The sequence below is a fragment of the Trachurus trachurus genome (assembly GCF_905171665.1).
Source record: "Trachurus trachurus genome assembly, chromosome: 13".
NCBI lineage: Eukaryota > Metazoa > Chordata > Actinopteri > Carangiformes > Carangidae > Trachurus > Trachurus trachurus.
Window position 1 is genome coordinate 40,540,050 of NC_139892.1, and position 25,194 is coordinate 40,565,243.

The 25,194-nt window shown below is 43.5% G+C and overlaps 2 protein-coding genes across 2 annotated transcripts in view; both read left to right on the top strand.

Moving 5' to 3' along the window:
- nlrx1 (NLR family member X1) overlaps positions 1-22,315 on the top strand; it is a 35,599-nt gene extending 13,284 nt beyond the window's left edge. Inside the window, 12 exon segments of the mRNA XM_083985131.1 lie at positions 583-817; positions 1,763-1,938; positions 1,940-2,144; positions 4,724-4,976; positions 6,719-7,095; positions 7,806-8,004; positions 8,592-8,775; positions 13,110-13,205; positions 14,486-14,572; positions 18,495-18,746; positions 19,260-19,470; positions 22,141-22,315. Coding sequence (XP_083841257.1) covers positions 583-817; positions 1,763-1,938; positions 1,940-2,144; positions 4,724-4,976; positions 6,719-7,095; positions 7,806-8,004; positions 8,592-8,775; positions 13,110-13,205; positions 14,486-14,572; positions 18,495-18,746; positions 19,260-19,470; positions 22,141-22,284 — 2,419 coding nt within the window. The 3' untranslated portion in view covers positions 22,285-22,315.
- The window catches only part of LOC310996402 (protein NLRC3-like), a 260,542-nt gene that overhangs the window by 210,671 nt on the left and 24,677 nt on the right, over positions 1-25,194 (top strand). The gene's annotated exons all lie outside the window — the stretch shown is intronic.

Here is a 25,194-nt window from a genome sequence, read left to right on the forward strand (position 1 = left end):
TTTGTATATCTCTTTTGTCTCTATTTGTTACAATCACTTTGCACTTTATCTCTTTATTTTTCTCATTTCTGTTCATTTTGCTCATATAACATTGATTATTTTTAGATTGTGTTTTTCGGACTTTTGTATTACAGCACTTTTTAAATTAATGTTGCACTGTATTTTAACTTTTAACTTATATCTAGGTTGCTCCTTTGTCGTGTATATTGTTCCTCTGTGTATCCTATTTATTTTCTTTAACTAAGTTATTTTCCTCTGGAGCGGCCTGGCCAAATAATTTTCTTCGGGATGAATAAAGTTCTATCTATCTATCTATCTATCTATCTATCTATCTATCTATCTATCTATCTATCTATCTATCTATCTATCTATCTATCTATCTATCTATCTATCTATGCACTTTATCTCTTTTTTTTCTATGTTTATTTGTTAGCCATTGAAATTTGTCTTGTTGTAATTTGTTACAGGGGTGGAACTTGTGTACAATCCAACCAGCTTCGTTCCCTCCTTGCATCATTGACATTTGTGTTGCTAAATAAATAAACTCTAAACTCTAACCCCCCCCCCCCCCCCCCCCCACAGAGCAGCGTCCCTGAGGGAGCTGGTGAGCAGGAAGTACGTCCACCTGAGGAGACACCCCCTGCTGAGCGGCGAGGACGAGGCGGGGGCTCGGGACGTGCTCTTCCTCTTCAACGGGATGGAGAAGATGAAGCTGGACTTCCGCGTGGGATCCACGGAGCTCTGCAGCGACCCCGACGAGCCGCTGCCGCCGGCCGCGCTGCTGGTCAACCTGCTGAGGAAGTACCTGCTGCCCGAGGTGAAGAGACAGATCTCCTCCTATCACGGTCGTAGTGCTCTAACTCAGCTTCTCAAAGTGGGTGCTGCGGCACCCTGGGCTGCCGTCTGACTGTGTCAGGGGTGCCGTGAAAAAAAATACCTCTTCTGACATTTCATAGAATACATTCTCTTTACATATATGAGAGGGGCCGTGTCCACCGGACGCCCTTTTAGTGCTCTGGGCTTCTACTTCCCATTCAGATCCTATGGAGCTCGGAAAAAAGCTCTCAGCGCTTCTTTTTTTTGTCGCGGTGCTCAGAGCGCTCAGAGTTTAAATATGTTCAACTTTTGGAACAGCGCCGCGCTTATCAAGCAGCTCGGACGTGAGACGGCTCGTTTCGGCAGCGTTCTCTCCAGTGGATCTGTGTCGCTCTGTTCCCTCTCTGGTGCGTTTGATGTATAAAACACTCTGCAGTGACACGGTGGAAACTCTCTGATCGTTCACAACGAGTCAGAACGGAGCGGAGACTCCCGTGGATATTCATTTGAGCGCTGCGCGCATGTAGACCTTTCTCTCTTCCTCTCACTTTGCGGATTATTGTGTGCGTGTGTGTATATGTAGGCTACAGAGGCACCTGTGCACCCTGCATTTACAGTTTGTATTATGCTCTGTTAAATAATACTGTCCCATCTAAATAAACAGGACATTTACATTTAGGCTAGGCAGTGTCATTTTGAATTATATTTTACACAGGGGTGCCGTGAGATTTTATGCACTTTTGAAAGGTGCCGTGACTGAAAAAAGTTTGAGAAACGCTGCTCTAACTATATAGTGTTCATCAACCTGCCAGTGGGACTGGGGATAGAAATGAGCCACTTGGCTACAATCCCACGTATTTACATGTCAATGTCCATCAATATGTTCTGTTCCCATTTAAAAAAAATAAATACATCTGAATCTGAATCTGAAACCCCGTATCTCTAGGCCTGCATCCTGGTCACCACCAGACTCTCGGCCGTGGACCGCATCCCTCAGAAGTACGTCAGCCGCTACGCTCAGATCTGCGGCTTCAGCGACCCGGAGCGTCAGCGGTTGTACTTCACCAGCCGGCTGCTGCAGCAGAGCGGCGGCGGGGGGGCCGGGGGGGTCGGGGGGCCCGGGGGGGGGGGCAGCAGAGGCTCTGGTGGAGCTGCTCTACCTCAACCTGCAGAGGCAGAGCCAGCTGGCGGCCGCCTGCTTCCTGCCGTCCTACTGCTGGCTCACCTGCGCCACCCTGCACTTCCTGCACTTCACCGACGGCAACGCTCCCATCCGCACGCTCACCGGCATCTACACCAGCTTCCTGCGCCTCAACTTCGGCGGCGAGGTGAACCTGAACTTGAACCTGAAAGGTTTATTCACACAGAGCAGGGCCGTTGCTAGGAGTTCTGGGCCCCTTAAAGAATACTAAAGTGGGCCCCTCCCCCTAACTTTTCCTTTTTTTTTCTTAGACTACGTATGTATTATGGTTTTTTATTTAGCCTTCTTTGTTTTGATGCTAATGCAGCATTACACTGCAAAAACTCAAGTATCTTAGCAAGAATATTTGTCTTATTTCTAGTCAAAATGTCATTTCTAGTCAAAACAAATCTCATTCTACTTAAAATAAGACTCATCACATTAAAAAGCAGCTTGTTTTTAGACACTTTTTACTTCTTTCAAGCAGATTTTCACTTGAAATAAGTAGAAAAATCTGATAGTGGAGAAAGTTTTTCTTATTACAAGCACAAAAAACTTACTTTCACTGGCAGATTTTTCTATTTATTGTGAATTTAAATGAAAATGATCTAAAAACAAGTTAATTTTTAGGTAATGAGTCTTATTTTAAGTGGAAAGAGATTAGTTTTGACTAGAAATGAGACATTTGGACAAGAAATAAGACAAATATTCTTGGAAAGATGTAGAGTTTTTACAGTGTACTATGAGTATTAGTCAGGGTCTTACGCAGAATAATTCAGTCATACAAAGATTAGACTACTGGGGTTTTTTATGGGCCCCACTGGGCGCTGGGCCCCTAGAGTTATCACCACCTTTCTCCCCTAGACAACGGCCCTGTTCACACATACACACAGACACATACAACACATATTTTGTGAGAATCAGAGGGGTATTGCACAAAAGTAGAATAAAGAAATCCAGGATAACTGAGCAAGCACGGCTTGACCCAGTCTGATTGGCGCATCCTGGCTTAGTTGGTTGTTCTAACACCGAGCCAGGCTGAGGAGCAGCGGCTTGGTCAAGCCAGGTGGAACTTATTCTCTCGTCAGTAGAGACAGAGACTGATCACAGATTCACCGATGAGAGGACAGGTGTGGGTGTGGCTACTTTCCTCCATCAACAGGAACTTAGTGCTGACGTCAGGTGACTCACCTCTTAAAAAAAAAAAAAAGCACCGCTGTCTTAAAGCTCAGAGAGAGGCAGCGGACAACTACAGACTGATTGAATAATCCAAAACTATAATCACAGCTCAAGTTCCTTTCACAAACCAATAGTTGTGCACTTTGCCTAATAAATGATGAGCAGTGGAAGTTGATTCATTGCACAAATTCCTTATAATCTTAAGTACATAACAAGTAAAACAAGTTCATACAGCAAAAGTGGCCAAAAGTTCAACAGGTGAAAATGAATTACCGGTAAATATAAAAACATTATGCAGTCGCTGCTTCAATAAACTGCTGATAACAATGTTCACATGAGGTGTATAAATTATTTGGAAGGTGGTTGCTCACAGTCACTCAATTTTATTCTCATTTTCTTACCTCAACCAACATTTAGGCCAATATATTAACATTTTATAATATATACTATTTATATATATATAATATCATATGCCATTTTTGCTCCATTGCTTTTTATGAGAAGCCAGTAATGTGTATCTACTAGTGGTCATAAAATATCATAGATGGACACAGATTTGTAAATGTATTTAGTTTGTTTAGAAATCAGGCCATGTACATAAGAACATGGAATAACTGTATGAAACACGTTGATTTCTGATCAGAGTGACTGCTGCCTTCACAGATAAAGACAACAGAATCAACTAAGCCTGGCTGTTATTATGGTCTGGAGCAGGCTAGCTGCAGAGAATAAATCGCCATAGTAACTTGACCAGGATAGATTTAGCCTGCTTTTGAACAACCGACTTGAGGCTGAATTCAGCCAGGATAACCAACATATCCCGGCTTAATCCCTTATCTAGGTTTTGTGCAACACCCCTCAGGTCTCCCATTGAAGCTACCAAAAGCTTATTGCGGGAGCCTGGATACATATAGCACAAAATAATACAGCATATATATACAAGACTACAGTACACATGAAACATTACAGGGTTCTTACTGATCCTTAAAAAGTCTTACAATGCATTGAATTCATTAATCTAAAAACAAGGCCTTAATTGGCATTAAAATGTCTTAAATCAAAAAATGTTAACACATGGTGAGTGGTATTTTATGGTTGTAATTAGTCTCAAATCTCAAAATAATTGGTAACATTCAGACATAGAGAAGTTTTAGTGGCGGCCGCCTGCAGCTCCCGAGTCAGTGTTTTTGTTTTCCAGACTTTTTATGCATTTATTTTGAAAGGACAGCTGGAAAGAGACATTTATTTTGAAAGGACAGCTGGAAAGACACATTTATTTTGAAAGGACAGCTGGAAAGAGACACAATCCAATGTTCATGTAGCAGTCACTTTACCTTGGACCACAGAGGAAAGTGGGTCAGATTGTCCCTAACCCTGTGTAGTTGATGTGGTGTTTCTTTTTTTCTTTTTTCTGCATTTGTGTTTATTATGAAGTCGGTCTTAAATTTCATTTCAAGTGGCTTTAAAAAAGTCTTAAAAAGTCTTAAATGTAACTTGGCTTAAGCTGTAGGAATCCTGCATTAACAGTATGAATACACACACACACAGGTGCTGAGCGCCGCGGCGCGGGCCAGGGCAGCAGGCAGCGGCGGCGACGGCAACAACAACTCCCTGATGCTGTACGTCGTCCGCACCCTGGGCAAGATGGCGTTCGAGGGCGTGAGCCAGAAGCGCACGTCGTTCTCCGGGACGGACCTGGAGCAGTGGATCGGAGGAGAGACGAAGACGGACGAGGAGCTGCGGCAGCTCGCCGTGTTCCGCACCGACGTGCTCGACTTCTTCCTGGCGCCCTGCGTGGACGGTGGGTTCAGTTTAGTTTAGTTTATTAGTTTAATAAGGGACAATGTGCACATTAATTAAATAATTAATTAACTTGAATCATTTAAAGGAAAAAATGAAAAGATGGTTGCACCAGATTTAGCTCCCAGCTACAGGAAGGTGCTGGGACCATAATACGCTTTTCTCCCGATTCAATTCTCTCGACTTTTGGTCTGCATTTTTAAAATTTATCTGCACACAAATACTGTAGGAGCCTATCCACCTTTTCCGAACATCTAAAACGTAGCCTGTTGTGCCGGTTTTGCTCTTCCGGTGGAATTTTATGTTTACGTTTCCATGGTTTCAATAGTCGCGGTAAATGCATGGATTTCTTTCTTCTTTTTTTTTTTCAATGAGAATCTGTAAAACACATGGATCATCACAGCAGCTTCTAACAGTGGATATCACACAGACTGACATCATCCGTGTTAACAGCCAGCGTTAATAGATCCATACGTTTTCCGCAACTATGACAACGACTGAAAACCATGGAAACGTAAACGTATAATTCCACCAAACCAGCAAAACCGGCTTCTTCTGGTTTTGACCATAGATGACGTTCGGAAACTTGAGGATAAATTAACATACTCCATTATAAAGTGAACTTAAACCCTTTTCAAAACCTGGACTCTCTGGATGTAAAAAAAGGCGAACAAATGCACATTGCACAATATTTTAAAATACGTTTTTTTTTTTTAAGTATTATTTTTTCAACAAAAAAAAATCGATTTAAAAATCGTCAAAAAAGATATTGCGATATTTATGTGAATCGATTTTTTCTCCCGCCCCTAAGTAGGAGGTAGAAAATACACTACACAATTTGATTTAAATTGCGATTCTACGATATTGCCGATTCTCTCAATTTTTAGTCTGCATTTTAACATTTATCTGCACACAAATACTGTAGGAGCCTATAAATGAACATACTCCATTATAAAGTGAACTTAAACCATTTTCAAAACCTGGACTCTCTGGATGTAAAAAAGGCGAACTAATGCACCAAATCGTCAAAAAAGATATGGCGATATTTATGAGTATCGATGTTTTCTCCCGCCCCTAATATTTATGAGTATCGATGTTTTCTCCCACCCCTAATATTTATGAGTATCGATGTTTTCTCCCACCCCTAATATTTATGAGTATCGATGTTTTCTCCCACCCCTAATATTTATGAGTATCGATGTTTTCTCCCACCCCTAATATTTATGAGTATCGATGTTTTCTCCCACCCTTAATATTTATGAGTATCAATGTATTCTCCCACCCCTAATATTTATGAGTATCAATGTATTCTCCCACCCCTAATATTTATGAGTATCGATGTTTTCTCCCACCCCTAATATTTATGAGTATCGATGTTTTCTCCCACCCCTAATATTTATGAGTATCGATGTTTTCTCCCGCCCCTAATATTTATGAGTGTCGATGTTTTCTCCCACCCCTAATATTTATGAGTATCGATGTTTTCTCCCGCCCCTAATATTTATGAGTATCGATGTTTTCTCCCACCCCTAATATTTATGAGTATCGATGTTTTCTCCCACCCCTAATATTTATGAGTATCAATGTATTCTCCCACCCCTAATATTTATGAGTATCGATGTTTTCTCCCACCCCTAATATTTATGAGTATCGATGTTTTCTCCCGCCCCTAATATTTATGAGTGTCGATGTTTTCTCCCACCCCTAATATTTATGAGTATCGATGTTTTCTCCCGCCCCTAGCGGACGGGGGCAGGCGCTTCCCGGAGGCGCTGGGCGAGAGCGAGGAGCAGCGCTACGTGTTCGCCGCGCCCGCCATGCAGGAGTACCTCGCCGCGCTCTACGTGGTCCTGGGCGAGAACAAGTCGGCTCTGGAGAAGCTGAGCCGCCGCGTCTCCGTGGCGATCGGCCAGGCCGGCGACGACGTCAGCGCCCTCATCGCTGTCTTCTCCAAGTTCATCCCGCTGCGCATCTTCGCCTTCGTCTTCAACCTGCTCAAGCTGTTCCCGCGCCTCTACGAGAAGATGATCGACGGCCGTAACCGCGGCGCCATCGCCCGGACGATGGCGGCGGAGATGTTCCGCAGCGAGGACAGCTACAACGAGGACGTGCTGGACCAGGTGGAGCAAAGCCTGCTGGGAGCTACCCTCTGACTCTAGACCAGGGTTACTATAGTTCACTATGACTACAACTAGAACTAGAACTAGTGAGATAAAAAAGAAAGCTGAAAAACTCAATAATAATTCTAGCTGCTGTGCAGCGATGGGTCGGTCCGGGCTACTGGTGGCAAATTTAGGCAAATTCTGAACAACGAACAGGAGAGTAGGAAGACAGGACAGTTGAGCCTTGTAATGTTCACTTTGCACCACACTGCAAAAACTCAAAATCTTACCAAGAATATTTTTCTTATTTCTAGTCAAAATGTCATTTCTAGTCAAAACAAATCTCATTATACCTAAAATATGTATATTTATACATTAAAAAGCAGCTTGTTTTTAGACACTTTTTACTTATTTCATGTCTATTTTCATTTGAAATAAGTAGAAAAATCTGATAGTGGAGCAAGTTTTTCTTTCTCATTATAAGCACAAAAAACTTGCTTTCACTGGCAGATTTTTCTACTTATTTCAAGTGAAAATTAGTTTGAAACAAGTGAAGTCAGTCAGCGACCAGGCAGCAGTTGTCAAGGCAGATTTCAAAAATGGTCAAAATGTCAGAAATTCTAATATCTAAACAGAAATGTGATAAAACATAAATTGCATCTAGACAGCATGGGAATGTTGGTGATTAGTTTTTAACGACAAGTGTTTTGCTTCACGTGCTGGACCAGGTGGAGCAGAGCCTGCTGGGAGTGCACGGGCCGCCGCCGCAGCAGCACGGCGAGGCCCCGCCCTTCGAGCTCTACCCCATCTTCATGGGTGGACTGTTGCATTATGGGAACCGGGCGCTGCTGCAGCAGCTGGGCTGCAGCATCCAGAGCAGCACCGTGGTCCAGATCACACGGGCGCTCCGCAAGCACCTGGTCCGAGGTAACACACCGCTCAACACACACACAGCTGCAGGGTTAAAGGGATAGTTCAACATTTAGTCAGATTGGCCCATTGCCATAGTCCCTATAGACAGAATCTCCTTGTTGTTTACATTCTACTTCCGGTAGAAAACCAGCACGTAATTTGAATGAGATCAATAGTAACGAACGAGAGTTTAGCTATATATCATATTTTTCACGCCCTATCACCGTTTAGACAAATCTGAAATGATTGAAGAAACATTACTATTTCTGACGGACATCTCCTCCTCTGGTGTTAGCAGGTGGAATCTTTTGATTGTCTTATTTATTTCTTTAAAGTGAGAGTCTCTTATTAAAGAGTATTTGTCACAGTGGAGCAGGAAGTGCATCTCTGTCTCTATCTCTCCTGTGGAGCAGTGAGCACATAGCCGCTGCTCTCTGGGCAGCCATGTCTGTCCCTGTCGTCCTTTCTCTACAGCCAGCTGCTGGTCACTCAGCCTGTACTTGGTCAGGATCAGTCTTTGTTTTATGTCTCTAACTCTCTGTCCCTGTCTCAGAGCTCAGTAAGCCTCTTGTCTCAGTAACGTGTCTCTGTCCCTGTCTCAGAGCTCAGTAAGCCTCAGCCTCCAGAGGAGATGATGGACCTGCTGGTTCTGCTCTACGAGTTCCAGAACCCCAGACTGACGGCCGAGGTCTTGTCCTCCATGAGGACCATCCGCCTGTCCAACGTCCGCATGACGTCCCTCAAGTGCTTCGTCCTGAGCTCCGTGCTGTCCTGCTGCCCGGCCAGGTGACGTCCCTTACTCTACACCCTTCATCTTCATCATCTTCATCCTTTTTTTTCTTTGAGAATATAAACAGTATATATTAGATTTCTTTAAACTTATTTTTTTGAGAATTTTACCACTTTTTCTAGATTTTTTTAAAACTTTTTTTTAGAAATTTTACCACTCTTTTCTAGAAAATTTTAAACTTTTTTTGTTTGTTTTTGGGGGTTTTTTTTTTGGGAGAATTTTACCACTTCTTCCTAGAAAATGTTTGAAGGTTTTTGGAGAAATTGTACCACTTTTCCCAGAAATTTCTCCATAATATTTCCAAAAATCCACGCCATTGGCCCTAATTTGAATGTAGAAAACTTTATTCAGTCTCGGAACAAATGGTGTTTGCTTCAAAGTTTTGTCCAATGGGGGTCCGTGGTCTAATTTGTGTCAATTTAGGGGTCCTTGATGTGAGAAAGTTTGAGAACCACTGCACTAGAGAGACACCGATGATGAAGAACCACCAGCTGAGCTCTGACTCTAGACCAGGGTTACTATAGTTCACTAAGACGAATGCTGCGTTCATAACAATTCCGAGGTCGGGATTCCTAACTCAGAAATTTCCGACTTCCGACATCATTGCGTTCACGCTGCAGGAACTCGGAAGAGAAAAAAAAACCATGGATACCTGAAGGAAGTTTGTCGTATTGTGTTTCATAGCTGAATAGTAAAAATCAATGCAGTAGTAAATGATGTTTATTATGGAGGAGAGGAGACGCTGCAGATGAGTGCACATATAATGTTACAGCCTTGATAACAGTTAAACCTTATTTCCGTCACATACATGTACGAAGAACACAATTTCACACCATACAACAATCACAGCTTAATATAAACGTATTTCATATCGGCTACTGCAATAATACACAAAAATATGCATTCAAACCTCAACAAATAACTTCAAATGTCTAAATTCTAACCGTTTAAGACGGTCAATTCATTTTTTACAACTCGGAGCTCGTTTTATTCCAACTTCCGAGTTGTCTTGAACGCAGCATAAGACTAGAAGTAGAACTAGAACTAGAACTAGTGAGATAAAAAAGAAAACTGAAAAACTCAATAATAATTCTAGCTGCTGTGCAGCGATGGGTCGGGTCCGGGCTACTTTTTGGCAAATTTTGGCAAATTCTGAACAACAAACAGGAGAATAGGAAGACAGGACAGTTGCACCACACTGCAAAAACTCAAAATCTTACCAAGAATATTTGTCTTATTTCTAGTCAAAACAAATCTCATCATACCTAAAATATGTATATTTATACATTAAAAAGTAGCTTGTTTTTAGACACTTTTTACTTATTTCATGTCTATTTTCATTTGAAATAAGTAGAAAAATCTGATAGTGGAGCAAGTTTTTCTTCCTTATTACAAACACAAAAAACTTGCTTTCACTGGCAGATTTTTCTACTTATTTCAAGTGAAAATTAGTTTGAAACAAGTGAAAATTAACTAAAAACAAGTTCATTTTTAGGTGATGAGTCTTATTTTAAGTGGAAAGAGATTAGTTTTGACTAGAAATGAGACATTTTGACAAGAAATAAGACAAATATTCTTGGAAAGACTTTGAGATTTTGCAGTGCAGTTGAGGATTGAAGTTTTTGAGAATTAGAATATCAGAATTTCTAATTCTGATATTTGCCAAACTTCATCAACTATGAGTCCAAAATATTGTCTGCCCGGAGCCTAATAAAACTGACTAGAAAATTTCCTCTGGGAAATTTTGAGAGGGACGCGGGAGCTACGGCCAGTTTTGCCATCTCTGTCAACATGGGAATCGAACCCGAGATCTTAAAGCAGAAGTAAGGTGAATGTTTGTGTTAATCTAAGTCTTAAATAGTTGTATCTTCCGACAGCAATCACTTCTATAGAGTGTTTGGTCTGAAACACGGGTCTGTCAGTCACTCTGCTCTGCTCTGAGCCCAGGAGAAAACTTTCCTTGTATCCTACAACCTTTATCCAATGAGGAGAGAGAACGGCATAAAGGAGCGCCAGGTGGATTGTTTATAGTCCAGTCATTTTATGAGAAAAGGTTAAACAAATTGCAACAGAAGCAAACTCAACTGATTTTGTATCCTCAGCATGTCCTGAGTGAGGGAAAAAAAGCCCCGAAGAATCCCATTAGGGGAAAGTTTCGAAAAACACCCAAACATATCCCATTTATACGCATATAAAAAAAAATTTTCACATGAATAGGGTAAAATTTGTAACCTTTAGATATCTCCATGAAAATTACTGAGTTGATTACTTACATTAAGACAAACAAAAAATGTATTACAAGTTTTTTGAAATTCTTTGTTAACATGAGCAAATTTGCATAAATCTGCAAAAATTTGCATAAATTGCACCATTTTGACGGCACATGTATATATGAAGTTGCTGTGGTGGTACCGGCATGAAAATTGGAGTGAGTTGACTCCATCGGTCAACCGACAAGTTGACCACTTTAAATTTCAAGATGACTGTAAAATCCCCTGATTCGCACAAACTGAAATACGCTGCTATGGCCAGGTTTTCCACATCCTTAGTAGAGCATGACATGAGCCAACAGTGCATAATCCAATTACGTATGGCTAATTTGCATACATACAGCACCTGATCTAAACATTGGGTAGAGCAGGTGAAAATGTCTTGTTCAATCTTGTTAACATATTACAGTTAAAAAACTTAAGTAATGGAACCAATTTAGGCTACCCATGAGCATTACTAATAAAGACGGAGCGTGTCATACCTGCTCTACTAAGGATGTGGCTGTCTTGAAAAATTGCAGTCATCTTGAAATTTAAAGTGGTCAACTTGTCGGTTGACCGATGGAGTCAACTGATTCCAATTTTCATGCCGGTACCACCACAGCAACTTCATATACATGTGCCGTCAAAACGGTGCAATTTATGCAAATTTTTGCAGATTTATGCAAATTTGCTCATGTTAACAAAGAATTTCAAAAAACTTGTAATACATTTTTTGTTTGTCTTAATGTAAGTAATCAACTCAGTAATTTTCATGGAGATATCTAAAGGTTACAAATTTTACCCTATTCATGTGAAAAAATTTTTTTATATGCGTATAAATGGGATATGTTTGGGTGTTTTTCTAAACTTTCCCCTAATGGGATTCTTCTGGGCTTTTTTTCCCTCACTCAGGACATGTTGAGGATACAAAATCAGTTGAGTTTGCTTCTGTTGCAATTTGTTTAACGTTGACCCCTTTTTTGGCCTAAAATTACTGGACTATTATGAAGTTAACGAGCTCTGGCCTGAGAATCAGACGTTACCAGGGCAACTTGAGGTGGTTGCCAATGACGATAGGGGCCCCCCAGGCTGAGACAGACAGAAACGTTGAGAAAAAGAGCGATTTCCTGCCTCTGCACCGGTCTCACATTTAGGCTTAGGGTGACAAAACGGTAACTCCTATCAGAACAAAACACAGATCAACGTTGCTCTAAGGACTTACTGAAAATGTTGGTACGATTTGGTGTTTCTACAGTAAATATTTTGGCGATGCTGGCAGTTTTAAAACATCAGGCCGTTCTGCTTCTCTCAGAAAATATTTGTATTGGACTCAATGAGGAGCAGAGACAGACGTGGCCGCACTTAGAGGCTCAGAGTTTAAATTCTGTAAGTCTCTCTGATATTTTGAGCAGATGATAAGAGAGATAACATGTTTGTCTTACAAATTCTGAAAAAAAGTATGTGTGTAGAGTGTAAATTGTGGCCGGGCCGAGTTTGGAAAGAGAAAAAATCTGGAGTTTTTCTGGCATCTCTCCCACTCTAACCGATGATGTCACCCACTCTGACACGAACATTCCGTCCAATACACACCCATTATAATCTCATAATTTCTCCAAAAATGATCATGGTCATTGAACAGGGATTGATCAAAAACTATATGACCTATCAAAACGTGGAGTAATACGACAATACACAAGACTTGTGTCTACTGTTTAAAGTTTAAATGGAGTCTCTAGGTGAAAGTATGCCTGAGCAGTAGACGTTTGTTAAACTCCAATGATTGGTCTTTTTCGCTCTTTTTTTTCCGCCCGTCCCATTGACTTACATGCAAATTTTTTGCGCAGTTGGCTGTTGAGAAAAGTAACAGCACACCGATCCTGATCGAACCGCACGTTTTGATAGATAACTTGTCCTGCAACTCAGGACTAGTAGCCAACCGAAATTTGTCCGGAAGATGAATAAGAAGAAGAAGAAAAAATCTTGTCCTCTGTCCCCTGTCCTCTGCAGCTACCAGCTGGAGGAACTGGACTTGTCCTCTGTCCTCTAACCCTCTGTCCTCTGTCCTCTGTCCTCTGCAGCTACCAGCTGGAGGAACTGGACTTGTCCTCCTGTCTTCTGTCCCATGAGCTGCTGCAGATTCTGTCTCCGGCCTTCAGACACACGCGCAGCCTCAAGTGAGTGAGAACCGACAGGAAGTGTGTGTGTGCATGGAGCCTTGTTGTAACCATGACGATGTGTAACTGTGATGTGATGTGATGTTGTTGTATCTAGAGCACTGTAAAAGAGAGTAAGGACACCAGCATTGACTCCCGTGGTAAGGGTGTAAGGGTGTAAGGGTTTAAGGGTTTAAGGGTTTAAGGGTTTTGCGCCCCTAGTGGCAGGATATGGGTGTTGCAACAGCGCCCAGAAAACCCATTCACTCCAATGTATGTGTGTTGCCCACTTGCTTGTAAATTGATGAAAACGGCCGTGTTTTTGTTTTTAGGTGTCTTGGTCATATCAGATTACACTTATTATTTGTTTACAATTACAAAATGTAGATTGAAACATTCATGTAGACAACTGTTTTTTTGTTTTGTTTTTACTCACCTATGTGTTAATTCTGAATGAATGAATGAATGAATTTATTTATTTCGGTATATCAAGCTTATATAACCGAAAGGGTGTAGGTTGAAGCCAAAGCTTATATACCCCTACCCCTTTTACCTTAAAAAATTAAAATTAAAAAAAATATATATATATATATATATATATATATATATATATATATACGCATTAATACAATAGGATCAGATCACAGACATTTGAAATTAATCAGTACACTTAAATTTCTGATCACAACAAAATAAAGAATTGTACACAGCGCATAACCCAAAATAATACAAAATCATTTAACTTCATTTTCCATACTGTAACGAGAAATTATGTTGTTCTTATAAAGTTTTTTAAAGCTGACTAGAGTACAGCATAATTTAATATTTTCAGGACAATTATTCCAGATGTTTTAACCCCTCGAACAGAAAGACAGTGATTTTTTACAGTAGTTCAAGTCTTTGGTTTCTCAAATAATAGTGGTCTTCTCAGGTTAGAACTGGAATCCTTCATTTTAAACAGATTCTGGATATCTGGAGGAAGAAGTTTATAATATATATAAGTTCAAGTTTTTTAAGTTTTTTATAAGTTTATCTGTAAAGGATCCTCAATGATGCTATTAACGTGGGTGATCTATAAATGTCCTGAAATTATTGAAAACACCACACTGCTCATTCACCAACAATGCAGAGATCTTTTTGCAATACCCATATTCCTCCACCAGGATGCACTTTTTCATTGGACCAATGCTGTCCTTACTCTCTTTTATTCCAGCGCTCTAGTTGTAACCATGACGATGTGTAACTGCAGTGACTGACAGCATGTGGTTGATGCATGTTGTGTGTCTGTGTTGTGTTGTCAGTCTGCAGTTCAACAGTCTGGGTCCAGAGTCCTGCTTCCTGCTCCGAGACCTTCTGCTGCAGCCCAAGAGTCCAATCACATCGCTACAGTAAGGCCACGCCCCCTTCCTGTCAGTAAGGCCACGCCCCCTTCTTCTCAGAGTCCAATCACATCGCTACAGTAAGGCCACGCCCCCTTCTTCTCAGAGTCCAATCGCATCGCTACAGTAAGGCCACGCCCCCTTCTTCTCAGAGTCCAATCACATCGCTACAGTAAGGCCACGCCCCCTTCTTCTCAGAGTCCAATCACATCGCTACAGTAAGGCCACGCCCCCTTCCTGTCAGTAAGGCCACGCCCCCTTCTTCTCAGAGTCCAATCACATCGCTACAGTAAGGCCACGCCCACTTCCTGTCAGTAAGGCCACGCCCCCTTCTTCTCAGAGTCCAATCACATCGCTACAGTAAGGCCACGCCCCCTTCTCAGAGTCCAATCACATCGCTACAGTAAGGCCACGCCCCCTTCTTCTCAGGGTCCAATCGCATCGCTACAGTAAGGCCACGCCCCCTTCTTCTCAGGGTCCAATCGCATCGCTACAGTAAGGCCACGCCCCCTTCTTCTCAGAGTCCAATCGCATCGCTACAGTAAGGCCACGCCCCCTTCTTCTCAGAGTCCAATCACATCGCTACAGTAAGGCCACGCCCCCTTCTTCTCAGAGTCCAATCGCATCGCTACAGTAAGGCCACGCCCCCTTCTTCTCAGAGTCCAATCGCATCGCTACAGTAAGGACACGCCCCCTTCTTCTCAGAGTCCAATCACATCGCTACAGTAAGGCCACGCCCCCTTCTTCTCAGAGTCCAATCACATCGCTACAGTAAGGCCACGCCCCCTTCTTCTCAGAGTCTAAGGCCACGCCCCCTTCTCAGTGTCCAATCACATCGCTACAGTAAGGCCACGCCCCCTTCTTCTCAGAGTCTAAGGCCACGCCCCCTTCTCAGAGTCCAATCACATCGCTACAGTAAGGACACGCCCCCTTCTCAGAGTCCAATCACATTGCTACAGTAAGGCCACGCCCCCTTCTTCTCAAAGTCCAATCACATCGCTATAGTAAGGCCACGCCCCCTTCTTCTCAAAGTCCAATCACATCGCTATAGTAAGGCCACGCCCCCTTCTCAGAGTCCAATCACATCGCTACAGTAAGGCCACGCCCCCTTCTCAGAGTCCAATCACATCGCTACAGTAAGGCCACGCCCCCTTCTTCTCAGAGTCTAAGGCCACGCCCCCTTCTCAGAGTCCAATCACATCGCTACAGTAAGGCCACGCCCCCTTCTTCTCAGGGTCCAATCGCATCGCTACAGTAAGGCCACGCCCCCTTCTTCTCAGGGTCCAATCGCATCGCTACAGTAAGGCCACGCCCCCTTCTTCTCAGAGTCCAATCGCATCGCTACAGTAAGGCCACGCCCCCTTCTTCTCAGAGTCCAATCGCATCGCTACAGTAAGGCCACGCCCCCTTCTTCTCAGAGTCCAATCGCATCGCTACAGTAAGGCCACGCCCCCTTCTTCTCAGAGTCCAATCGCATCGCTACAGTAAGGACACGCCCCCTTCTTCTCAGAGTCCAATCACATCGCTACAGTAAGGCCACGCCCCCTTCTTCTCAGAGTCCAATCACATCGCTACAGTAAGGCCACGCCCCCTTCTTCTCAGAGTCCAATCACATCGCTACAGTAAGGCCACGCCCCCTTCTTCTCAGAGTCTAAGGCCACGCCCCCTTCTCAGAGTCCAATCACATCGCAACAGTAATGACACGCCCCCTTCTCAGAGTCCAATCACATCGCTACAGTAAGGCCACGCCCCCTTCTTCTCAGAGTCCAATCACATCGCTACAGTAAGGCCACGCCCCCTTCTTCTCAGAGTCCAATCACATCGCTACAGTAAGGCCACGCCCCCTTCTTCTCAAAGTCCAATCACATCGCTATAGTAAGGCCACGCCCCCTTCTCAGAGTCCAATCACATCGCTACAGTAAGGCCACGCCCCCTTCTCAGAGTCCAATCACATCGCTACAGTAAGGCCACGCCCCCTTCTCAGAGTCCAATCACATCATTTACAGTAAGGCCACGCCCCCTTCTCAGAGTTCAATCACATCGCTACAGTAAGGCCACGCCCCCTTCTTCTCAAAGTCCAATCACATCGCTATAGTAAGGCCACGCCCCCTTCTTCTCAAAGTCCAATCACATCGCTACAGTAAGGCCACGCCCCCTTCTCAGAGTCCAATCACATCATTTACAGTAAGGCCACGCCCCCTTCTCAGAGTTCAATCACATCGCTACAGTAAGGCCACGCCCCCTTCTTCTCAGAGTCCAATCACATCGCTACAGTAAGGCCACGCCCCCTTCTCAGAGTCCAATCACATCGCTACAGTAAGGCCACGCCCCCTGAGGCGGAGTGATAGCCTACGCTGTGATAAGGCTTTAGAATAGTAGCCGTGGTATATGCTCATTATACCACGGTTAACAACCAATCAGATCGCCGGATTTCACCTTTACGTTTTATAAATATATACATATATATATATGTATCTTCCTGTTTGTGGATTAGTTGATGTGTTTCCTTGGTAACCCCATGACCCTGCCGATGTGTTTGAGGTGTGTGGGAGTTTTGAAGACTTTCAGACTATAACGACTGTTGTTAACTGTGTTGGAGCAGAGTTGTGTTTCCGTGGTAACAGACCCACTAGCCCCTCCCCCTCCTGAAGTCAGGGTTCTTACGGATCCTTAAAAAGTCTTAAAAGGCATAGAATTCATTAATCTAAAAACAAGGCCTTAATTGGCATTAAAATGTCTTAAATCAAAATTTCAAAAGTCTTAAAAATGTTAACACATGGTGAGTGGTATTTTATGGTTGTAATTGGGCTCAAATCTCTAAATAATTGGTAACAATCCGACATAGAGAAGTTAGATATAGAGAGTCAGTGTTTTTTGTTTTTTTTTCAGACTTTTTATGCATTTATTTTGAAAGGACAGCTGGAAAGAGACATTTATTTTGAAAGGACAGCTGGAAAGAGACATTTATTTTGAAAGGACAGCTGGAAAGAGACACAATCCAATGTTCATGTAGCAGTCACTTTACCTTGGATCACAGAGGAAAGTGGGTCAAATTGTCCCTAACCCTGTGTAATTGATGTGGTGTTTTTTTTTCTTTTTTCTGCATTTGTGTTCAGGGCCGTTGTCTAGGGGAGAAAGGTGGTGATAACTCTAGGGGCCCAGCGCCCAGTGGGGCCCATAAAAAACCCCAGTAGTCTAATCTTTGTATGACTGATTTATTCTGCATACGACCCTGACTAATACTCATAGTACACTGTAAAAACTCTACATCTTTCTAAGAATATTTGTCTTATTTCTTGTCCAAATGTCTCATTTCTAGTCAAAACTAATCTCTTTTCCACTTAAAATAAGACTCATCACCTTAAAAATTAACTTGTTTTTAGATCATTTTCACTTAAATTCACAATAAATAGAAAAATCTGCCAGTGAAAGTAAGTTTTTTGTGCTTGTAATAAGAAAGAAAAACTTGCTCCACTATCAGATTTTTCTACTTATTCCAAGTGAAAATCTGCTTGAAAGAAGTAAAAAGTGTCTAAAAACAAGCTGCTTTTAATATGATGAGTCTTATTTTAAGTAGAATGAGATTTGTTTTGACTAGAAATGACATTTTGACTAGAAATAAGACAAATATTCTTGCCAAGATACTTGAGTTTTTGCAGTGTAATGCTGCATTAGCATCAAAACAAAGTAGGCTAAATAAAAAACGATAATACATACGTAGTCTAAGAAAAAAAAAGGAAAAGTTAGGGGGAGGGGCCCACTTTAGTATTCTTTAAGGGGGCCCAGAACTCCTAGCAACGGCCCTGTGTGTGTTTATTATGAAGTCGGTCTTAAATTTCATTTCAAGTGGCTTTAAAAAACTCTTAAAAAGTCTTAAATGTAACTTGTCTTAAGCTGTAGGAACCCTGTGAACTCCTCTGTCTGTCCTCAGGCTGTGTGACAACCCTCTGCTGGACTCGGGGCTGTGCCGGCTGCTGGAGGCGTTGCCTGGCAACCGCGGCCTCGCCCGCCTCTCGCTGATGCACACGGGCGTGGGCGACGGCGGTGCGCGGCGGCTGGCCCTGAGCCTCCGGCTGCACCCGGACCTCCAGGAGATCAACGTGGCCTACAACGACATCGGTGACAACGCCGCGCTGGCGCTGGTGGACGCCTGCAGAGAGCACGCCACTGTACACACACTGCAGTGAGATACACACACCTACAATACACACACACACCACACACACACCACAGGTAGGGATTATATAGGACCAATCATTAACCCCCCAGGAGAATTGTTTAAAATACTGAAGTCATCAGTTGTCGTCTCGTCCAGATGTTACATTTATTTAAATCGTTTTAATCATTTGACTTATTTGATGTGGTCACATGGTAAACTATTAACTATTATAATCTAATCTATTATTTTGGTTTGTTTATTTTATGTTTAAATTGCAATGTTGTGTTGTGTTACTTTGTTTTCGTTCCGTTTGAGTTGCACTCAACTTTGGTTCCGTCATTATATTTCCTGACGGTATTCAGGAAACGTTTCGGTCAATTAACCGTAGCGCTTAATATCGCAGTTAATTGTGTAATCGAGTAATCGTGACATCCCTACACACACATGTACACACACACACACACACACACACACTACACACACACACCACAGGTTCTGATACAGTGTGTGTGCGTGTGTGTGTGTGTGTGTGTGCAGCCTGTACCTGAACCCTCTCAGCGACGTGGGGAAACAGTCTCTGTACGTCCGTGGCGTTCCCAGCGGCGGCGGTGGCAGCGGGCGGCGGGTGAAGGTCCTGGCCTCGGTTACCGAGGGAACGGACTTGTCGGAGGACTGGCATCCCATCCTGCGCGTGATCCAGGAGAACGCCGCGACCTGGGACCGCACACGGGTCCAGCAGCAGCTCAAGGTACAGTCAGACATCCCATAATACAACAACCAGGGCTCAGGGTACAGTCAGACATCCCATAATACAACAACCAGGGCTCAGGGTACAGTCAGACATCCCATAATACAACAACCAGGGCTCAGGGTACAGTCAGACATCCCATAATACAACAACCAGGGCTCATTATACAGTCAGACATCCCATAATACAACAACCAGGGCTCACTGTCCAGTCAGACATCCTATAATACAACAACCAGGGCTCAGGGTATAGTCAGACATCCCATAATACAACAACCAGGGCTCATTGTACAGTCAGACATCCCATAATACAACAACCGGTCATCTGTCCGGTTTTGCCGGTTTGGTGGAATTGTACGTTTCCGTTTCCATGGTTTCAGTCGTTGTCATAGTTACGGTAGCTTAACGCATGGATGGCTAATTTGCATACATACAGCACCTGGTCTAAACGTCGGGTAGAGCAGGTGAAAATGTCTTGTTAACATATTACAGTTAAAAAACGTCATATTAAGGTCTGAATGGAACCCATTGAGGCTATCAGCTAATTAGCCATACGCAATTGGATTATGAACTGTTTGTTCATACCTGCTCTACTAGCTGTGCCTTCACACCAAAAGCTTCCAAAGCATCAAAAACGCTCAAGGGTGGGCGACGGGCGTCAGACAAGACAGCTTCCAAAACGGCAAAGGCTTTGGAAGCTTTGGAAGCTTTGGAAGCTTTGGAGGCTTTGGAGGCTTTGGAAGCTTTGGAGGCTTTGGAAGCTTTGTAAGCTTTGGAGGCTTTGGAGGCTTTGGAAGCTTTGGAGGCTTTGGAGGCTTTGGAGGCTTTGGAAGCTTTGGAAGCTTTGGAAGCTTTGGAGGCTTTGGAAGCTTTGGAGGCTTTGGAAGCTTTGGAAGCTTTGGAGGCTTTGGAAGCTTTGGACGCTTTGGAAGCTTTGGAGGCTTTGGAAGCTTTGGAAGCTTTGGACGCTTTGGAGGCTTTGGAAGCTTTGGACGCTTTGGAAGCTTTGGAAGCTTTGGAAGCTCTGGAGGCTTTGGACGCTTTGGAAGCTTTGGAAGCTTTGGACGCTTTGGAAGCTTTGGAGGCTTTGGAAGCTTTGGAAGCTTTGGAAGCTTTGGACGCTTTGGAGGCTTTGGAGGCTTTGGAAGCTTTAGAAGGTTTGGACGCTTTGGAGGCTTTGGAGGCTTTGGAAGCTTTGGAAGCTTTGGAGGCTTTGGAAGCTTTGGAGGCTTTGGAAGCTTTGGACGCTTTGGAAGCTTTGGAGGCTTTGGAAGGTTTGGACGCTTTGGAAGGTTTGGACGCTTTGGAGGCTTTGGAGGCTTTGGAAGCTTTGGAAGCTTTGGAGGCTTTGGAAGCTTTGGAAGCTTTGGAGGCTTTGGAAGCTTTGGAGGCTTTGGAAGCTTTGGAGGCTTTGGAAGCTTTGGAAGCTTTGGAAGCTTTGGAGACTTTGGAGGCTTTGGAAGCTTTGGAAGCTTTGGAAGCTTTGGAGGCTTTGGAAGCTTTGGAGGCTTTGGAAGCTTTGGAGGCTTTGGAGGCTTTGTAAGCTTTGGAGGCTTTGTAGGCTTTGGAAGCTTTGGAGGCTTTGGAGGCTTTGGAAGCTTTGGAAGCTTTGGAGGCTTTGGAGGCTTTGGAAGCTTTGGAGGCTTTGGAAGCTTTGTAAGCTTTGGAGGCTTTGGAGGCTTTGGAAGCTTTGGAGGCTTTGGAGGCTTTGGAAGCTTTGGACGCTTTGGAAGCTTTGGAGGCTTTGGAGGCTTTGGAAGCTTTGGAGGCTTTGGAAGCTTTGGAGGCTTTTGAAGCTTTGGAAGCTTTGGAGGCTTTGGAGGCTTTGGAAGCTTTGGAAGCTTTGGACGCTTTGGAAGCTTTGGAAGCGCGGCAACGCCTGTTGATGCTTTGGTCGCTCAGTGTCGCCGGGCTCTCATTGAAAATGAATTGACTTCCGGCGTTTATCTTGAAAAATTGCAGTCATCTTGAAATTTAAAGTGGTCAACTTGTCGTTGACCAATGGAGTCAACTCACTCCAGTTTTCATGCCGGTACCACAGCACCTTTACATGTGCCGTCAAAACGGTGGAATTTATAAAAATTTATGCAAATTTGCCCATGTTAACAAAGAATTTCAAAAATCTTGTAATACATTTTTTGTTTGTCTTAATGTAAGTAATTAACTCGGTAATTTTCATGGAGATATCTAAAGGTTTAAAATGTTACCCTATTCAGGTGAAAAAAAAAAATGTTTTATATGCGTATTATGGGATATATTTGGGTGTTTTTCTAAACTTTCCCCTAATGGGATTCTTCTGGGCTTTTTTTTCCCTCACTCAGGACATGTTGAAGAGACAAAACCAGTTGAGTTTGCTTCTGTTGCAGTTTGTTTAACGTTGACCCCTTTTTTGTCCTAAAATGACCGTGTCCGTGATAATAACTAACAAGGTTTATTGTTAAAGTCCCAGTGTGTAACTTATTTGTCTTTTTATTATCAAAAATCAAACATGTCTTTCATAAATCTGTATTTCACTGAAGTGGAATCACAGCTGCATCCAAATGAAAGCTTTCTGGTACCTTAGAATGAGTTGTTACAAGTCGTTACAAATACATAAGTTCTCATAAAATGACTGGACTATAACAACTCAGTCACCATCATCCTCTGCCCCCCCCCCCCCCCCCCCCTACAGGTTTTCCTGCGGGACTTGGACTGGGGCCGGCGCCAGCAGCTCAGTCTCTGGAAGAGGCTGCACTTCCGCCGCGTCGAGTCCGGGGTCAGACGGACGCTGAGGATGTTGGAGAGGGACACGCCGACCCCCCCGCCCAGCAGCTGACCACCCCCCGACCCCCCCCACCCAGCTGACCCCCCCGACCCCCTGCGCCCATAGATATATATATACTGACTAGATGCCGCGTTCCCATGCAGCTCTATTGAGTGGAATACGTCAACGTGGCGGCCATCTTGGTCAGGGGGAAGTCGTGTCTACTTCCTGCACTAGAGGTCTATCAGCCATTAAAAACACATAACTCACTGAATATTCAACCCATTTTCAAGCCGTTTGGTTTAAATTTCTGAATCAGACATAAATTTATGATACAACAAAACAAAAAAAACATTTTTTTAAATAATTTTTGTTTTAATGTATTAAACATACTCTTAGATACTCACACACACCCAAATGCATAAATACACTGATGTGTTCTCCAGGGTCTGACTGGTCTGACTGCTGGTCAGACGTTTATTTGTCTATGGTCAGAAACCCCCGGACCAAGATGGCCGCCGTGATGACGTACGCTGAGAAGCAGAAGGCGGCATCTAGTCAGTATATATATCTATGCCCCCCACCCAGCTGACCGGCCGACCCCCCCGGCAGCGTCTGGATGTAGACGAACCAAGAACAGAGTGAAAAATAGGAATGAACTACTGTAGAAAAAGATCAGAACATTAACTGCATAAAATGCGTGTGAATGCTGAAAGCAGCTGAAAACAGGAATAAATGAAAATATGAAACGATTCAAAGATGTCAGAAGATTCTCCCAGCATGCTTTGGGTTGGTGCCTTCAGGTGAAACATTCTCCCAGCATGCTTTGCTTTGGTGCCTTCAGGTGAAACATTCTCCAAGCATGCTTTGGTGCCTTCATGTGAAACACTAGGTTAACCTCAGAGATCAAGGTGGCCGCAGTTTTTAGAGCCAGGCGCCGCAGTTGCTCTCCACCGACTGCAACCGACTGTTCCCAACTGCAACCGACTGCCCCCAACTGCAACCGACTGCCCCCAACTGCAACGTTTGCCACGACTGCAACCGACTGCCACCGACTGTCCCCAACTGCAACGTTTGCCATGACTGCCACGACTGCAACCGACTGCCACCGACTGCAACCGACTGCAACCGACTGCCACCGACTGCAACCGACTGCCACCGACTGCAACGTTTGCCACGACTGCCACTGACTGCAACCGACCGCAACCGACTGCAACCGACTCCAACCGACTGCCACGACTGCAACCGACTGCCACCGACTGCAACGTTTGCCACGACTGCCACTGACTGCCACCGACTACAACCTACTGCAACCGACCGCAACCGACTGTCACCGACTGTCCCCAACTGCAACGTTTGCCACGACTGCCACCGACTGCAACCAACTGCCACCGACTGCCACCGACTGCAACCGACTCCAACCGACTCCAACCGCCTGCAACCTCAGGGCATGATGGGAAACGCGCCAGATCATGATCGGCTCTTAATTAGGACGACGAACACAAAGTGTTGTCGAAAATACTAATCGTTATATTTAATGCTAGATTATATGAATGTTGTGTAATAAGGTTTAATTTGTTAACAAACGTATTTTGGGTGGTTGATAATAATAATCATAATAATAATAGTGAAGGTTATCTATTTTACACTCATCAAAACGAGCAATAAGTGATAATGGTGGCATCATTAAACAAATATTAGACCACAATGAAAAGTAGTTATCATTTTAGACAAATCTACTTTGTATGTGAGTTTGATCTAGCCTCGTAAACCACCTCTCACGGAAATACATTTCATTTCATCTCTCAGAGAGTCTGGCCTCATCCCCCCTCTAAGCGTCTGGGGTGGGCGGGAGCTGGGTGGGAGCTGGGTGGGAGTAGTAGCGTTGACAGACAACCCCATTCAGCCAATCAGCAAGTTGGTGTAGTGACGGGGCGTTGCACCAGTCGGTCCCTGATTGGCCAACGTGCTGTGTCAATCACAGCGGGCGACGCTGATTGGCTCGGCCTTCTGAGGGTTTCAGTCCAAACGCTTAGAATGGGGATGAGGCCAGACTCTCCCTCGGAATGAAATGAAATGCATTTCCGCGAGAGGCTGGTTTACGAGGCTGAGTTTGATCAGTTCATTGGTACAAAGTTAAAAGAACTGATGTGAAAAGTGTTCGTTATTCTCTGGCTACAGAGTCAAACTTCTGTTCTGAGAAACATATTGGTTATTTATTGGACAACTGCAGTACAGCATATAAAAGAAATCTATATTTCTGTGACTTCCTGTTTGTCTTGCCGGCGGCTGGAAACTGCAGCTTCCTGTCAGCGCTCCCGACCTTCCAGACGAGGAGCAGCTTCATCTCCAACGAGCCGAGTATTTATCTGCTGCCTTCAGGTGCAGAGTGTTGATGAACCACAACCAGCTTCAGTCTGGGTTTAACTCCCATAATGCAACGGGGCTGTGCTGCTCTCCTCTCCGGACCTCCATCACTTTCATCTTCAAACTGTTTTTTTAATGAAAAAATTAATGAAAATGTTTTAAACTGAAAATTAAATGAAATGAAAAGTTTGTATCTCCAGTGTCTTCACTTAGTTATGAACATATAGATAGATAGATAGATAGATAGATAGATAGATAGATAGATAGATAGATAGATAGATAGATACATAGATAGATAGATAGATAGATAGATAGATAGATAGATAGATAGATAGATAGATAGATAGATAGATAGGTAGATAGGTAGATAGATAGATAGATAAAGCAGGGTGAGAGGTCAGTGAACGCACCGTGGCCTCTTTCAGCTTCTGTCAGATTGAAACGTTGAACCTCAGAGAGAAGTTTGAGTTTCACATCAGAGACTGACCCAGATTCACTTCCTGTGGTCCTTCACCTCAGCTGCTGGTTCCTATAGAAACCTGTAGGAACAAAAGGCTCCTTCAAAATAAAGGTAGAAAATTAGAGAATGCACATAAAAAGACATTAAATCCGTTG